The sequence below is a fragment of the Periplaneta americana genome, chromosome 12 (genome assembly GCF_040183065.1).
Source record: "Periplaneta americana isolate PAMFEO1 chromosome 12, P.americana_PAMFEO1_priV1, whole genome shotgun sequence".
NCBI lineage: Eukaryota > Metazoa > Arthropoda > Insecta > Blattodea > Blattidae > Periplaneta > Periplaneta americana.
The window spans coordinates 104,479,881-104,499,117 of NC_091128.1; the positions used below are offsets into that span (position 1 = coordinate 104,479,881).

The 19,237-nt window shown below is 34.9% G+C and overlaps 1 protein-coding gene across 1 annotated transcript in view; it reads right to left on the reverse strand.

Moving 5' to 3' along the window:
• Positions 1–359: 359 nt before the first annotated feature.
• Positions 360–19,237, reverse strand: part of LOC138710744 (uncharacterized) — a 112,938-nt gene continuing 94,060 nt past the window's right edge. The window contains exons 14-17 of the mRNA XM_069841834.1: positions 12,536–12,781; positions 7,447–7,587; positions 5,601–6,435; positions 360–3,225 (exon numbers count right to left, since the gene is read on the reverse strand). Coding sequence (XP_069697935.1) covers positions 2,115–3,225; positions 5,601–6,435; positions 7,447–7,587; positions 12,536–12,781 — 2,333 coding nt within the window. The 3' untranslated portion in view covers positions 360–2,114. The remainder of the gene's footprint in view (positions 3,226–5,600; positions 6,436–7,446; positions 7,588–12,535; positions 12,782–19,237) is intronic.

Below are 19,237 nucleotides of genomic sequence, written 5' to 3' on the forward strand. Positions count from 1 at the left end.
CATGTTACAGATCACTTGAATGAATGCTTTCCTCAGCGATGGATTGGTCGAGGTGGACCTACAGCACGGCCTCCCAGATCCCCAGACCTAATCCCACTGGACTTCTTCTTTTTTTTGGGGATACATAAAAGACATTGTGTACAAGACTGTAGTGGCAGATTTGGAGGATCTACGTCAGAGAATTGTCGCTGCTTGTGCAACTGTCACTCCAGAGATGTTATGAAACACATGGCAAGAACTTGAATATCGCCTGGACATCTGTCGTGCTACAAGAGGTGCACACACAGAAGTTTATTAGTGGTCATTTGAAACTTTGGAAGTCCCTTTGTCAATTTCCGCAAACAGCATTTTCATCCATCAATTATTTGGTGAGTTATTAAACTTTCTTATTGGTAAATTTTGTCCTGGACACCCTGTATAATATAAAGAATTAATAGTTGTACTTGTAGAGATTTCGCCAGGACTTGAAATAAGGTTAGACCACTATATATCTAAATGTGATAATTTCAGGAGTAAAATAAAAAAAAAGGAAGAAATAAAGCAAGCCTCAAATATGGGAAAGTGACACCAAAATGAGAGGAAGAGAGACATATTACTGTTAAGACAGGAAACTCGAATTATTACGAGTTGTAGTGTTGATAGCTATAGGTTTTGTTTACATTGAAGTATAATTCATATTGTAAATCATTTCATTTTAAGTGGAGCTTACATGCAACTTTATACATAACGAGAAGGGGAAAAATATTCACAGTTTACATAAGTGTAAGAACAACTTCATACTTCAGAGACTGGAGATAAATTCCTGTTGAAACTTCATAGAAAAAATGTATACAATAAATTAAATTGTTCGAAAAGAATGTAAAAGTTGTGTAAAACTGTTTTGCATCAAATAAGATAATCTATAAAAATTATTCTAAATAAAGGTGTCCTCCATGATATTATTGCTTATCTGTCATAATTTTAACTCTCACTCCATAGAAATGCCGACAAATACAAAATTCTCTATAAACTCACTCCAAAAAGTTGCACTTCACATTATTTCATGGTTACTTTCCAGCCCAAACCGTAATTAACAATGTCCCACAATATAAATCACTGAGCAGCACTTGGGGCACTTAGATTCAGTCTCGAGTTGAAAGAAAATTGAAAACATGAAAATGAATACATAATTATAAATACCCAGAAGTGATTCTTAGACGTGCAAATAATATTGGCAGATGACTATTTTCGCTTACAAACAAGCAGACACAGCTGGGCGTGCAAATAGCTGCATAAAAGAATGACTTAAGATATGATATGCAACACACATGCTATCATACCAACTGACCAAACTTTCGGCGTATTTGGTATGGGTATGCAGTCAGTATTTGTTGCATTTCCTTATCCAAGATCTCTATTTAAGGAATGATCATCATAATACTGTACTGACTCAAAAAAAATAATTGGTATTACACAACAAATGCAAAAGGAAAGAAAATATTTACAAACCTTCGTACATTTCTTACTTTCAATACAACATTTATGACTAATACATAGCATGTAAGGAGATGTTTAGCTGATTGCTCCTATCACAGCTGTCAGAACAAGATTAAAGTGCTTTCCTTTCAGCAAATAACAGCTTGACTATGTGAAGATTACTGGTATGCAAACCTACACTTTCAATGTAACTACATCTGTAAATTGAGAGTTTCAATGAGAATGTTTATTAACTAATTTAAATTCCAGTATGTGTGAATGATCTGCTGTTTCTATACTAATTTTTATGTCAGAAGTTACATTTCTTGCTTTGTAGGGTACTGTCATAATCTGAAAATAACTGCTATTCAGTGGGTGTCTCTTAATACAGGAAAGACTAACAGACTATCCACTTCTAGGAATTATGAGGAATAATACTGCTCACCTTCCAAATCAGATGCAACTTCAACAACTTCAATATAACTTACTAAAAACTGTTTATAATACATTTTCTTTACGAATCTTGGTTTTCAAATCTGAAGACACCCTGTTTTTGTGGCAATTTCATATTTTTTAATAAAATAACCACTTCCATAATAGCATTCTCAGGGCTATGGATTACACAACAATCGGTAATTATAGCTTACTTGCAATGTTCCTCAAGAGAAAGGATTCGAACGTCGTTTAAGGGAGCCAAACCTTCTTTCTCCTTCATGAGATTGTTTCTCACCTCGAATTACTTCAAATGGAGCAATAACTTGTTCTGTTAACGTTTCATCTCCTTCATCACTGGGAAAATCTTCAAAACTCATGTTACTGAAACCAGCTGCCGCAACTTTTGATGCTTTCTCACTTCCGATTTTCTTTGAAGATTTAGAAGGCTTCTTAAAACTAGAAGAAGTTGCCAATTTCCCAGTCTTATGTGACAATCTTGCAGGCAGTACATTACCTTTCTCTGCTTTATTGTTGTGACAATCTTCTATGAGGTGGTACTTTGACTTGTCACTGCTTTTGGTTTTATCTTTATGTTGAAGAGGCATTGGAGATGTGTTATTGTTTCCCTTATGCCTGACAGCTTCTGAGGGAGAAGCTGAACCTGATTCCACTTGGAACTGACAAGACTGATTTGGAGTTTTGCTAATACTACACGAATGCCTCTGCTCAGACATCAGTACTGGAATTGCATCATTGTTAGATGGCATATGAGTAAGAGGTAGAGTTGTTGGTCTCTGATAATTCACAGATGACGATGTTGACTGATTGTTGATCATTTGTGTGGCCATTTCACTAAATGGAACTGCTCCAAAAAGATCTTCTTGAGGAATATTAGGCTGAGTAATTCCAGAAGGTGAAATTGACGAGTTTGCCAGATTCACAACATTTGGTAAATGTGATGCATTAGTTGATGAATCAAGGGAATGAACAAATTTCTGGGAGGTACTAAAGTATTCATGCTGCTGAGAGTTTCCAGGAGAGGGTGTTGATATATGGTATGGGTTTGATTGAGGAACTACACTGCTGGCTGTCACAGATATGCCACTAGAGCAATTACTAAAAGGATTAACAAAACTACCAGAATTAAATGGAGACGAGCCAAACAAATCCTTATTGCTTCCACCTCCATCTGAAGGTTCTTCATCTTGTTCGGCTATTGGAGGAACAGACGATGCAAAGTGAACAGTATTCTCAAACCTGCTGCTGCTGCTCACAGAATCTGAAACTGGGTTTTCTTTCTGCTCTTGAAATGAAGTATCCAGGACATTTTCATACCTGTAAAATGATATTTGAAATTAATTTCACATCTATGAGGGTTGGGGCACAAGTCATAGCAACTTTTCTTTTTTTTTGTGAGAATGCGGGTGCGATTCGAAATTCTGAAATATGCAAATGAAAGAGCAGGGTAGTGTACTAGTAGGGTGGAGTATGGTAGAAATCAAACATCCATAAACGACACAATGTCATGCTAGTTGAAAGGTCAGATGTGCTAATTGAAAGGGCAATATGAGTACCAGTGGGGTAGGATAAGGTACGGTAGGGTAGCAATCAAAGATCCAAAAACGACAAAGCATCATGCTAGCTCGTGTTTACATGGTGGTTGGAACTGCATTACAGCACACATACACACCCTAAAAACCCATTGGATCACATCCATTCTGCATGGCGGTCGACTCACAACTGCATTATGCATTACATATAACATTGCTGATAACCATATCACATTCCCATCCTCATAGTGATGGGATCACATACTGTACTATGGATGCATGGCACAGAGATCAACTAACAACTGAATTTACATTGCTCTCTGTGTGATAACACTGATAACTAGGGGGCGGATGTTGATGACCTAAAAATCTACTTAAAATTATCATTAAAATGCCCTTAAACTAATGGAAAAATGACATAAAATTAAAAGAAAATGACGTTAAAATATTATTCACCGTACTCGCACCACAACTTCTTAAAAATTAGTCACCTTGTTTCAATGACTGTCCTGCAAATCTCGGAGAGAGGAGGCAACTTCCTGGAATTTAGCTAAGATAAAAGAAAATAACATGCAACAAAATGAAGGTTTTAAGGAAAAATTATAGATTTTAATAAGGGTTTACAATGTGTTTCAATCAGGGGTGGTCGGTCAAATTCCTCACTTAAACTAAGCTGTTGTTAAGCATTTTATATTACTTTCATTGTGTGGAGTGAAGCCTTCAGTGGAATGAGGGATGGACTTTAGAGTCTGTTCCAAACTATATAAAACTCAAACTTCACTGTTATTCACTTATTCAGTAGGTAATTACTACTGACCTATTTGCTTAGAAAATGATTTAACAGATCTATCGGTGAAGAAGAAAGTAAGATGCATTCCAAATGATCTAAAAGTTCTTCAAAGTAATAAAAATGACCAAAAAATTCCGAAAAAATATAAAAATGACCTATTAGTTCAGAAACTTAAAAAAATTCAAAAATGCAATATAAGAAATTATTTTTTTACGTTGATATTAACATAGAAAGGATTTCTATATTAATAGGCATCGTCCTAATGTGAAAAATAAGAAGATGACTTTTCACCAACATCCGTACCCTACTGATAACCATGTCACACTGCTATGAATGCCATATACAACATCTCGTGATCCGATAGTTGACTTTGAAGAAAAAGAAAAGAAAAAAAGCAGTTGCCATGACTTATACTCTAACCCTCGAAGTCTATTACATATTCATTCATAGTGTTCTGCCCAAGGGCAGGTCTTTCACTGCAAACCCAGCATTCGCCAGTCTTTCCTATTTTCTGCCTTCCTCTTTCTCTTCATATGACCCATATATCTTAATGTCATCTATCATCTGGTATCTTCTTCTGCACCAAACTCTTCTCCCGTTCACCATTCCTTCCAGTGCATCCTTCAGAAGGCAGTTTCTTCTCATCCAGTGATCCAACCAATTTCTTTTCCTCTTTCTGATCAGTTTCAACATCATTTTTTCTTCATCCACTCTTTCCAACACATTTTCTTGTGTTGGTGTAATTGGGTGAGATAGTGGAGAAGTTGAAATAAGAAGTAGTGATGACTTACGAAGACCAGTGAGTATATCCATAGGAGATACAGTTTGACTAGTGGGCTCGCTTCGACTCTGATAATGTGATGAAACTTTTCCTCTGCTAGACGTATAATAAATTTTATTTATTTTAACTATTCCATCAGAAATAGGTTATTTCATTAACTGATGTTACAAATATTAGAAGTACGTTTCTAATAATTATGTACTGAAGAAGAAACTACTCGAATTAAGAAGAAGAAGACTGGGAGTGTAACCAAAAGAGAATGCTGTTAAAGACTGGAACTAAAAAATTGAAAAAAGCTTTAAATTTATTTATTTATTTTTTTTTTTTCATTCTATACTATTTTCGAAGTGTAGGTAGTATTTATTATATTGAGATATTTTTAGTTTTCCATATAGATCATCTGAATGGAGCCATATTATATCCAAAGTCGTAATACATTTAAGCCAATATTATATTACTGGTTGAATTATTTAACTGAACTGCTTTGTACATTACTTTATATAACAAGCAATATAGCTATCAAAAATCTCTAAATTTGATTTCATATGTAGCATTTAAATGTATTAAATCAATATTTTACACAATTTACCTGCGTTGTGGGTGATTCCTCGTTATCTCTTCAGATTCAAGTGGAATAGGAGCTGCACCAAACAAAGCCTCTGGTGTAGTTGCGGAATTCAGAGATGTTGGTTCTCCCAGATCTACTAATGGTGCTTCTTGGCAAGCCACAGGAAGCTCTTGTGGTGGTGTAATTGGGTGAGACAGTGGAGAAGTTGAAATAAGAAGTAGTGATGACTTGCGTCCACCAGTGAGTATATCCATAGGAGATACAGTCTGACTAGTAGGCTGGCTTCGACTCTGATAATGTGATGAAACCTTTCCTCTGCTAGAACTTCTCCTAGTAGATCCTCCTGACGGTTTCTGAAACGGCGCTAATGCAAACACATCCACACTAATATCCTTTCCAGGAGTCTTTTTATCCAATAGTACGCCTTTCCTTGCTTCCTCATCGCCCGGATATCGCCAATCGCTGTTTTCAACTGGAGAGGAAGGGCTTCTTGTACCACCATCGTCAGTATCCAATTCATCATCTGCTAGGAGTGGTTTCTCACCATACTGATGTCCCACAAACAGAATGTCGTGACCATCATTAAGACCAGATACATCCTCTGGCATGGTTTGCTTAGTGCTGCTGGCAGCTGTTACAGCATCATGTTTACTGGAAGATATCTTGCGCCTGAGTCTGTCCTCATCCTCGTGAGTGGCCAAGCTTTCACATTCAGCATGATAAGCAGAAGAGCTGCAAGTGATAATGCTTTCGGATATGGTCTCATCATTGAGCTTTCCTGATTTACGGTTAAGCCTGCCATCATCTTCACCTTGAAGTTCATCTTCATTCATAGCACGTAAGTCGCTTGCTGAGCCTAGGAAGCAAAGAAGAATAAAATTGTATCAATGCATAATTCTAAATGTGACTATCTTGAATGTCTATAGTGCGAGATTTTTTTAGTTTTTGAACTGCTCATCCAACATTTCGGAACTATGTATTGCCTCCATCAGCAGGGATGGCAGGAAAGTTAAACCAATGCTATTCTCCAATCTTGAGAGAATTCTCTTTCTTTGCCTTCCCTGACAACAGAACCAAAGCAATGAAACAATTGACGTTTCTGCATTCATTACATGATGCAAGAACCTAAATCTCACACCACATCAAACACAAGAGTCATATTTATTTACCATGATAATGAATCAGTGCCAGTTCTAGAAAAAATATTTGTGTCCTAAAACAGTCTTCAACCATTCAGATTCTAGTGAGAAATCCCTGATTTTCATATCTGTTTCCCATTTCCCATTTCGTACAACAGTAAAGTCTTTTTCCAAATCACGATTCTACTCACAATAATTACCGAATAAGAGGGTGTTAAACATTTGGAGAAAAAAACTTTTTTCTGAGAAAGCTATGAACTTTCCACCAATATGGTATGACACTTTTTTGGTACACACAACATGAGTTGTTCACTCTGAAAATCTGCAGTCATATCACTTTCACTCTGTATACGAGCCACCTATATTCCTTCTCTGACTCAAAGGAAGCCTGACAAGTCTTAATCTGTGATCTCTAAGAGTATTAGAAGCTAACCAATATTTGTTAAGCTTATCTTTATGACAATTTCTAAGAGAAAACAACTACAGAAAATAATGTTTCGGTTTCAGATCATGCACTTTCAAATAATAAAATAACTTCCCTTATTTATGCAATTAAAGAATAAGAATTTTTTTCAGTGTATTTATCAAATAAATAGTTATAGACCTTGTTATAACAAAATGTGTTGCAAAAAAATTCAGATTTACTCTGCACATTTACCAGTAGAACAGAAATGTTTTATTATTACCTGATCTGTACTAAATATTCATAAAAATGACAGTCAGCTTACCAATAGAATCATCAGATAAATGGCCACCATAACTGGAATCAGGGTTAGGAATTGTGTTGCTATCTTTCTTAATCTTTCTGCTCGTCACAGCTGCCAAGTTGCCTCTTACTCGATGTCGTTTTCTTTGTGTTCTACTAACACCTGAATGAGAAATATTAACAATGAACAACATATGTAGCTCCATTCGAAGTATATTTTAAAGTCTAAAATATTTATTAATTAATTATGAACATTACAATGCATATCTCAACTAATTCTGAATACATCAAAGTTTACCAACAAATGAAAAAAATTCCACTTTGTATCAGGGATATATCACCATGTCAAATTTGCAGGGTCTCTACCGAAAAAGTTAAACAAAATGAGTAATTTTTTAGTTGTCATAACTTAATAATTACTCATAAGCACAATGAAAAAACCTCAATCACATTTCAGTTATCTTACGATCTATCATCAGACTTGTTTCTTAAGTTCTCCAATCGTCAGTTCAATGGACTCCTCTCCCTGCCTTCTAGACTGTATTACACTCGCATATGTAATCACTGACTACTGACCATCTCAGCTCAGACAGAGGCACCAAGATTAAATAAGTGAAGCAGAACAATATGTGTAATTTACTCATGATCATAAGAGTCTTTTAAATTTGTTACACTTTGCTATGTCCATTACCAATAAATTAGTTACATTTTGTTATTTCCGTCGCTGATAGACACCCTGAATATGTCACCCAGTTTCGGGAATGGAACTACAGTTGTGTTAGTTTGAGTATTTTATTTTTGTTATGGTTTATGAGGTAGAAACAAAAAGTAAGAATAAAAACATTCGAGATTTATACATATAAGGGCATAAAGGAATTTAAGAACGGATATCAGGCAAGGGTAAACGTGATCAAGAATGAGAATGGTGACTTGCTTGCAGACTCTCATTCAATCCTGAACAGATGGAAAAACTATTTTGGGAACTACTAAATGTACGTAGGCCAAATAGAAATGATCAGGACGAAATTCAAATACAAACTGCTGAGCCATTTATACCCGAACCCACACTTTCTGAAGTCAAAATTGCGGTAGAAAATCTGGAAAAGTACAAGTCTCCATGTGTCGAATAAATTCCAGCAGAATTAATACAAGAGGGTGGAAGCGAATTATCTAGCGAAATTTATGAACTTGTACTTGCTGTTTGGGAAAAGGAAATTGTATCAGAACAATGGAAGGCGTCCATAATTGTACCTATTTTTAAGAAGGGGATCAAGACTAACTGTAGTAACTTTCGAGGAATATGACTTTTGTTGATGTGGTACAAAATTTTGTCCAATACTCTTTTGAGAAGATTAACTCCATATGTAATTGAAATTATTGGGGATCATCAGTGCGGTTTTAGGCGTAAAAGATCGACTATTGATCAGATATTTTGTATTTGACAGATATTGAAGAAAAAATGGGCGTATAAGGGTACAGTACATCAATTGTTCATAGATTTCAAAAAGGCATATGACTCGGTTAAGAGAGAAGTTTTATATAATATTCTTATTGGATTTGGTATTCCCAAGAAACTAGTTCGATTAATTAAAATGTGTCCCAGTGAAACTTACAGCAGAGTCCATATAGGCCAGTTTCTATCTGATGATTTTCCAATTCACTGAGAGCTAAAGCAAGGAGGTGCACTATTACCTTTACTTTTTAACTTCACTCTAGAATATCCCATTAGGAAAGTTCAGGATAACAGAGAGGGTTTGGAATTGAACGGGTTACATCAGCTTTTTGTCTATGCGGATGACGTGAATATGTTAGGAGAAAATCCACGAATAATCAGGAAAAACACGGAAATTTTACTTGAAGCAAGTAAAGCAATAGGTTTGGAAGTGAACCCCAAAAAGACAAAGTATATGATTATGTCTCGTGACCAGAATATTGTACCAAATGGAAATATAAAAATTGAAGATTTATCCTTCGAAGAGGTGGAAAAAACCCCAAAAAGACAAAGTATATGATTATGCCTCGTGACCAGAATATTGTACGAAATGGAAATATAAAAATTGGAGATTTATCCTTCGAAGAGGTGGAAAAATTCAAATATCTTGGAGCAACAGTAACAAATATGAATGACACTCGGGAGGAAATTAAACACAGAATAAATATAAGAAATGCCTGTTATTATTAGGTTGAGAAGCTTTTGTCATTCTAATCTGCTGTCAAAAAATCTGAACGTTAGAATTTATAAAACAGTTATATTACCAGTTGTTCTGTATGGTTGTGAAACTTTGACTCTCACTTTGACAGAGGAACAGAGATTAAGGGTGTTTGAGCATAAGGTTCTTAGGAAAATATTTGGGGTTAAGAGGGATGAAGTTACAGGAGAATGGAGAAAGTTACACAATGCAGAACTGCACACATTGTATTCTTCACTTGACATAATTAGGAACATTAAATCCAGATGTCTGAGATGGGCAGGGCATTAGCACGTATGGACGAATCCAGAAATGCATATAGAGTGTTAGTTGGGAGGCCTGAGGGGAAAAAGATCTTTGTGGAGGTCGAGACGTAGATGGGAGGATAATATCAAAATGGATTTGAGGGAGGTGGGATATGAAGAAGAGACTGGATTAATCTTGCTCAGGATAGGGACCAATGGTGGGCTTATGTGAGGGCGACAATGAACCTTCGGGTTCCTTAAAAGCCATTTGTAAATAAGTAAGTAAGTTTACAAATGGAGAATATGGTTCTATGATAAAAAAGTAATTAATGAAAGGCATGTGAGATATTATTTTCTCTTTACATGAAGCGACTTTACAAAATTAGTCCCAGTCCATAACAAATTTTCCACTATGGTTTACTCAAAGTGTATCTTATTTGTTCATTATCACTCTAATATTGCAGAACTAGCAGTTACAAATTAAACAAGTGGTAGCACAGGTCTATAGATGCTTTCGATGCCGAGATATTATATGGCAAAGCAAATTTTATATGCAACTTTGGAGTCCTCATGCCTGTAGTGAGGGAAGGTGGTATCATTGAGCATGGTCACACAAGTTACATTGATTCATGGTCTATCACTATTAACATGAACATTCAACTGTGGCTCACAGTGTTGTTACAGTAAGCATATAAAATTCTGCCATTTTTTATTTCACCATGGATCCCAAAACAGATGCCCATACTCAGTGCAGCGAAAGACATATTCTACATAAAAAAAGAAGGGTGTCACGAAGATATCTACTTACTCAATATATGTTTACGTGAATCTCAATAATTTTCCAATTTTATTATAGTTAATTTTTGTAATTATTATTCTGAAGTCATGTACACTGGCTTGCAAAACTTTTGTCTGATATACTGTACAGTTTTTCTCTTAAGTTGGTATTTGCACTCATTCTAGGACAGTAGCGTAGGCGGCAGGTAGTCTCCCCACAGGTAACAAACCACCCCTCCCCACAACAGAAAGGCTGAACCAAGCTACTTAGTAAACTTAAAGAGAACATGTTTACTTAGTGGTCTAATGATATAGATAAATTTAATAAACATGGCATTTTGTACCTCCTTCTCACGCCATGGTTCTTTGCATTATAATGTGCCTATAGCTTATTTTTCTTTGGCTGTTGTCATGGTAATAACACTACGCTAATAAAATTACATTGATTAAAGGTGGCACTAACAATCAAGAGATTAATATTCTAAAAACTCGGGTAAATAATTTTATTAAGACAAATTTTTATGGGTATGTGTATAATTTAAAACTTGATTGTCAATTATATCCCGTAGGATACAGCAGTTTAATTTATATTTTGCACACATGAAAAAGGTTTGCATATTACTGTCATATAGTAATGGAACGGAAATGTGGGTAACGAACTAAAAAATAAACAAAGCATATACAAATAGCAAATGTCTGTGCTTTCAACACCAAACATGATATTGGAACCAAATCTGATACAACAAAGATATGTAGATGGAGGAATTGTCCTGTTGAAAAAATATAATTATATCAGGTTGCAACATGCGCATGCTAGGTAGCATACAGTATTTTCCAGTATGTGGATATGTTGTTGGGAAGTCAAATTCTCTTCAATTTTACACAGAATTCCTCCTCCTCATAGCCTGGAAATCCATCCCCAAATAGCGACAGAAATACATCCACTGTGTTGTGTTGATGTTACATAATTCTGGCTGGAACCTTGTGGACCAAATAGGACGAAATACCTGAATAGGCCTATGACTGGTGTTTGAGAAAATCTTTTAATCTGAAGATATTACATTTTCCCATGGATATTCATAATAGTCCACGCCTGTGGAGTAACGGTTAGCACGTCTAGCTGCGAAACCAGGTGGCCCGGGTTCGATTCCCGGTCGGGACAAGTTACCTGGTTGAGGTTTTTTCCGGGGTTTTCCCTCAATCCAATAGGAGCAAATGCTGGGTAACTTACGGTGTTGGACCCCGGACTCATTTCACCGGCATTATCACCTTCGTCTCATTCAGACGCTAAATAACCAAAGCTGTTGATAAAGCGTCGTAAAATAACCTACTAAAATAAAAGATATTCATAATATTCTTGTCAAAACGTGATGTGATCTATTCTATGTTTATGATCCAACATGGTATTTATGCGTGCAGGGAAGATGAAAAATTTTCCTGAAATATTTTACAATCTCAAGAGAAATAAACAACATGTTTTAAACATTTCGGTGCAAAATAGACTCAATGTTTTATTTCTGTCGGTTACATATATAGCATTATTGTTCTAAAAGGTTATCTTTGATTCGATTAGCTAGGTATATACCTATACCTGCAACTCAAGAGTTCAAATACCTCCCCTCCCAGCACATGTGGAGTGGGGGTATGTAGACATATTGCCAACATAATATCTCACAAAATTCACTTCCACATTATTTCATAAGACAAAAATTTTGTGAGCCAGTGTATATATGTGAAATCATTTAATATGCACTCTAAGAATATGAACTTTCATTTTTTAGATTAGTCCTTACTTTGCAAACTATTATTGAAGAAATGCACTTTATTAAGGAAATGATAAACGAATTGTACGTGATAAGATATATTGAATAAAAAAAATTGAGATAAAAACACACATTACCTGCTTCTGGTTGACTTGTATGGCTGTCATCAGATGAGACATCTTCCAGATCATATATCAGTTTTTCATACTTTGATCGATCTTCAGCTGGAGCTCTTACAAAAGGTGGTGATGCGCCATTACCTCCAAGAAGTAAACCTGTAGTAATTCCTTCTCTGCCTGGACCCACTAAATCAGGTGATGAATTAGCACTCCTTTCTCTTCTCCAGGTATCAGCTAAAGATGAGTCTATCACCTTTGAATAACCTGAAATTATACACTCGCTAACTTAAAGCACTTCCATTACTTCAAAAAGTGTTACTGAGGTCAGAGAACAAGAGAAAGATAATGCAGGGAATGAATACATCTATTTTCAGTTAAAACTTGAAGGTCAAATAATTTATACAGAAAGAGATTACTCCAGAAAGTTCATAGCAGTGAACATTTGAACATTTGGTCTTAAACTTGTACCGAATTAGCAAATATATATATATATATATATATATATATATATATATATATATATATATATATTGGTGAGGTGCCTTCTATGTAGAGGTTTGAAGACGTCATAATGCCTAGTACAGCTTTTTGTTTTTCCAAACACAACAAGAAATTCACCACATTTTCATTATTCCGAAATTTATGTAAATGACACTGTTAAGCCAAAAATAACATCCAAATAATCAGCACTCACAAATCACACAATGACGACTCGCAATGGGATTTTTTCTTCAGATATAAAAATCAGGTATTTGATTACTACTTTTTAGGACTGTGAATAGAAAGCCGATTAAGCAACCACACCAAGAACTGCAATGAAATCAATCCTTTTCTTTATGATTTGAATTTTTGTGGGATTATATCGTAACTGAAAAAGTTCATCAATTATACAACCAGTACAGGAAAGACATCCCAAGTAGTGGCAGATTTTTAAGCACCTATTTACACATGCCAACAAATCCTGGAAATACACTCCCCTTATGTGTCGAGTATGTTTTGTTAGATTTAAATTAAATATATTTTATTCTCAGTTACTTTTACTGACAGGAAATGGTAGTAGTAATTTTTATGCTACTTACATGAGCAAGAGAAGTAAGGAGTACTCAAGTACTTTTATGATCTTTTACACCAGAAAGTAATAAAACTGTACTTCCCAAGAATGGAGTGAGCTTTCCACTAGACGATTCCATTCTGACTACATATTAGAGACAAGCTACACTGTGAGAAGGAAGGGAGTCATGTTTACCATGACGAGTATATTCCTTTTGTTAATTATGTCAGTAAGTTAGTTGATTCCATTCAAATATGCTGGCAGCCTAATCAGATGCAGATTATGTTTCTCCAACCACCTTCATCTGAAGATTGACTGGAAGATATTCAATTATACATCTTACATTATACCTAAGAAGTAATCACTGAATTTACATCATAAAAATTATGGTATCGTTACATTATATTAACACTCAGTTCTCCTCATAATTCAGTTTTCACAGTTTGTATTGCGAGAAATATGCGAGCAGATTAAGTTTTCTTGAGACTAGATAAAATAGAAGAAACGTAGGAGAAGATGATAATATAAAACCATGCCAGATAGAGAAGATTTCCAAGAGTGAGACGTGAGTAAATGTAACAAAAGTCTTAAAATCTGTAATTCTGAAGTCTAAGAAAGGAAGAATGTGCCCAGAATGCATGTAATAAAGCATGAATTGGAAGGAAGACGAAGATCACAACATTATCAGAGGGCCTGGATGATATGTTGGATTATCTTCAAGTGACAAGGAATTGCTACATACAGGAAAAAGTGCGAAGTTAATATTGTAATAAATAAACATGACAGCCCCTCTCGCAACATTAAATGAAGAACTATTTGAGATAGTCTCAATAAATGAATTTTTATAGAGTACGTCATTCACTTTTGTGGTCAAAGAAATTGTTCAATGTATACATGCATATTGGTATGAAATAGTCCAATCTTGTTTGCTTTCTATTACACATCTTCATAACACTGAAGAAATGTGATTTAGTTTTTGGGTATTATCACAGTTTAGTATATACAGTCACGAAGCTTGAGTTGATGAGGGTGCTAGGAATAATAGACTGTGCAGGTACTATTTCACATTGTCTGTGACGGGGCGATAGTAGAGATCCTAGTGGTTAGCAACTATCTATGGATGCATATTTATTACATATTGAGCTTCGTGACTGTATATACTAAGACTGTGGTAATATGACGCATTAATGGAAATGATATGTGTACGTATGTGAAAGAATGTGTGTTTGTGGGGGGCACATGCATGCATATGTATGTAGGGCTATGTATGTATGACTATATTAAAAGATTTAAATGTTACTCTTCCTTTACAAATACTATGTGAAAAGAAAAACTAAAAAAATTAAAATCTCATTTTAGGCAGCAAAAATCCTTTCAGAATAACATACTTTGATAATACACGAACATGATTTAAATTGACGCAAAGTAGAACCTGAAGGTTACAGTGCATGAGGTTTGTTGCGGGCTTCTTTATAATCAAGTTTCACTTCTAAATCTGAAACAAAATCTTTGAACATACAGAACTGTATCATAATTTAGAAATTTCTCCAGTTCTGCAGTAAATGACAGGACGGCAGCATTTAACTTATAACTGTTGTTTACACCTTCAAGCTCTGAGACACTATTTCAGAAATAAGTACGAAAAACTGTATTCTTTTTTTTTTTATGCTTGCTGTATATTCAGACAGGGGACCAGAAAAGATATTGGTCCCCCAGTAACTAAAAATTAATTAGGCTGTAAATAATCTTACAACAGTCATTCTTTTCTTTTGTTACCTACTTTATATTCCATTAACTTTTAATAAAAAATACTATTTACAATTATAAACAATTTTGTACATAATTTTAGTGTACATGCACACTTACACTAATCTCTCCTTTAATAATTTTCTTACATTTTCGTAACCATGTTTGCTGCATATGTTGCATTATAAAAGAAGTATTTTTTTCAATTAATGCACTTATTGTTATTACTCACATGCTTTTCTAATATTCAAATAAAAATATTGTAATCATTTAAACCAGTGGCGAAGCTAAGGTGTAAATATTGGATAGGCCGAAAAATCTGCTTACCTTATATCTTTCCATAGAGCAGATGTTTCTCGACTTTTCTATCTTTTTTTTTTTTTTTTTTTTACATAGACCCCACAAGAAGATGATGACCACTCATTTTCACTCCCAAACAGAATACAGGTATAACAATACAACTTATTTGACTCAGAGCACTGCCAAGGATATTTCTTATACCACGAAAATTGAAAATTTCTATTTTGTCTTCCTTCATCCACTATTTTGATATGTAAATGTGGTATCGATCTCCTATCTTTGTAAGCACATTTTGTTTCATATGTCCAAATTGAAAACAATTTATCTTTTAATTCTACAGATAATAGCCTCAATGTTCCCTCAGTATGCGCCATTTTACACAAAATTAATATGTAACACACACACACACACACACACACGCATGCACTTTTGATTAAACTTGCACTCAACAACGAAGCACATTCACAGAACACAAATATAGGACCACAAGCCTCGCGCTGAACTCTCCATCCTGGAATGACTGCTAATAGTGAGCTTAATATATGGAAAGATCCAGAGTGAAATCAAGTGTTACGATACATCGTTATTACGAACTTAAAGGCCAGTTATTACTATTTTTGAGTAGGCTAAGCCTCAAAAGGCTCTTAAGAGCTTCGCCATTGATTTAAACAAATTATACTGGATTAGTAGACTCGATAGAGAAACCACAACACAGTGACCCACCTCTCAGCCGTGTTGCTCACAGACTCCACTTATGCAGACAGCTTGCTATTGGTCAGACATAATATAGTATCAGTAATTTAACACATTATAAGCTATTAATGTAAAATATTACTATATATAAGCAGTTAAAACAATTTATTCACACATATTAAAAAAAGAGATGCTGAAAGTCTCTGCCTTCTTGTTCCAAACATTTGTCATACTCATTGTATTTGCTATCACAGAATCCTGTTGGACAGGGAGCATGTTTTTGTCTTTTCCCTTGAATTTTATCTCTGGGAAATTCTCAGAGACGAAGTGTGCAAAAATAATCCACATACTCTACAAGATCTGAAAAATATCATTCAGAAAAACATTGTTTCCATTTCTAAATGAGAATTGCAAATAATGTTTGAAACAAGAAGGCAGACAGTTTCAGCATCATTTTTCTTAATTTGGGTGTCCAATAATTACTGATACTGCATGGTGTATCACTGAAAGCAAACTCTCTCAGAAGATGTCTGCAACCAGCTCGGCCAAGAGCCAGGTTGCTGTGCTGCAGTCTTTATACAATATATTCACACAGTATATGTGCATATAAGTGTTCTGAAGAAGACCATCTAAAAAACCTCGTAACTACCTGGATACACCACTATAAATTTATTAAAGCAAGTTTTACTGATGGCCAGAAAAACGTGTAGGATGCCCACAATGGGTGTGCCTGATTTAGAACTTCGGCATGAATATATGTTGTTGTTTTCTAATGCCAGTCATTTGACAAAGTCATTTGACCTCTTGCACTCCAATATTTTTCAAAGATGTTGTCATGGTCAGCCACTGAAGCACGATTTGAGGTGTTCCGAATCCATTTCTTGGTTTGAGTTACAGAATGGGCAGTTAGGGGACTGATATATTTAAATTCTATGCAGGTATTTGGCTAAACAGCATGGCCTGTTGCCAATCTAAATGCAGGTACAGACAATTTGCGTGGTAAATCGGGAATTAACTATGGGTTATGATGCAGAGAATTCCATTTTTGCCCTTGAGATTGTGTTATCAAATTTTGTTTGTTGAAGTCTAAGTATGTAGATTTAATAAATCTTTTCACAGAGTAATACGTAGATTTAGTAACAGGTCTGTAAGTAGCAGTGCTACTCTTCTTTGCTAAAGCATCCGCATTCTTATTTCCCAGAATTGCACAATGGGATGATATCCATTGGAATACAGTTATTTTATTGAGCATTATTAATTGAGAGAGAATTTTAGTTATTTCTACTGTTTGAGATGAAGGTGTGTGTCTAGAGACTATTGATAGAATAGCTGCTTTGGAGTCTGACATTATCACTGCATTCTTAAATTTATTGATGTGGTATAGAAGATTCCCGAGAATATATGAATATATAAAATACATAAAAATATTTATAAATCCTCTTAAACTGTCTTTCTTCAAAACTAATTCTGATAAATGCTGAGCATAAAAAAGTCAAATTTTAAAGTAATTATCTTTAGCTATTTGTTCCTCAAAAATATTTCTCCAGAATTTTAATGTAATTTTAAACTGTTTCTTATATCAGAGAGAGAAAAAAAACTTTCATTTAAAATGTGATTTGTATCACATATACTTTCTAAGTATAAAATTCTGCCTTGCAGATGCAAAGATAATAAATAGAAGAACAATGAAAGCATATTCATACTATAAACATACATGTTTGCACAAAGTCTGGTTAAAAATTGATAATTATTTTTTTTTTTCAAAATATACTTAACTTACCATATACAGACAGTGAATAACTGGATAAGCATTAATTCGCATAATTTAGGTCCTCAGGTATACAAAGTAGAGGGTAATGAACATTACACTTCATTATTGGAGGGACAGTGGCAGCATGTCCATGTTAGGGTGTTAACACTTTGAAAATTATTTTGTTAAAAATTATTTTAGCTGAAACAAGTTATATTTTATAGTTATTTCTTGTGCCTGTTAATTAAAATGTAAATATCATTTTTTGGTCAGGCTGCAAGATATAAGTTCCAACAGTCGGTTTTCGTTATGTATAAATATTTCTGTGTCCTTGTTAGCGATCTCTCTTTCGCTATTACAGGAACCAGCAACTAGTGTTATGCGCATGTGTTTGGCAAGGCTTGCTCCCTCTCCACCCTTCCTTTGACCCTGAGTGAAAGCTGTGAGTGAGAAGCAACCAAGTGATTCCGGAAAAGCTTACAAGAGATTAAAAGTGACATTATTAGCATAGTGAAATAAACCAAAATGAGTGTGAGTGTGATTGTACCACAGAGCAGTTAATAAAACAATCATTTAGCAGTAGAAATTACAAACCGAAAAAAAGGTTAATTGAAAATGGTATATATACATCTTTATTACACAACTTTTAACACTGTATCACTTCGGAATTTGTATGATAATAACTTTGTGTTAAATATTATTGACGTACCTTGTTAACATGTTGGTCTTGGCACCTTTTGTTTCCTGTGTGGGTGCGTTTTGTAGTGTAGAGTCAAAGAGTGTATGTGTTTTGAAATTGAGTTGTGTGTTGAGAATATCGTTGGGTTGTGTTTTCGTGTGTCTGTATATTTCGTATTGTTCTAGTATGTTGAGTTTCTGGCTTTTTGGTTGGATGTGCAGTATTTCCATGTCTGTGTTGATGTCTCTGTAGGTGTGGTTGGCATTTGTGATGTGTTCTGCATATGTGGAGGTGTTTTGCAATTTTGTTATGGCTGTGATGTGTTCTTTGTAACGTGTTTGAAATGATCTGCCTGTCTGTCCTATGTAGAAGTTGTTGCAGGTGTTGCATTTGCGTTTGTATATGCCTGTGTGGTTGTATTTGTGTGTTTGTGTTGTTTGTGTGTTGAGATGTTTTTGTAGAGTGTTATTTGTTCTGTATGCAATGTTGTAGTTTAATTTC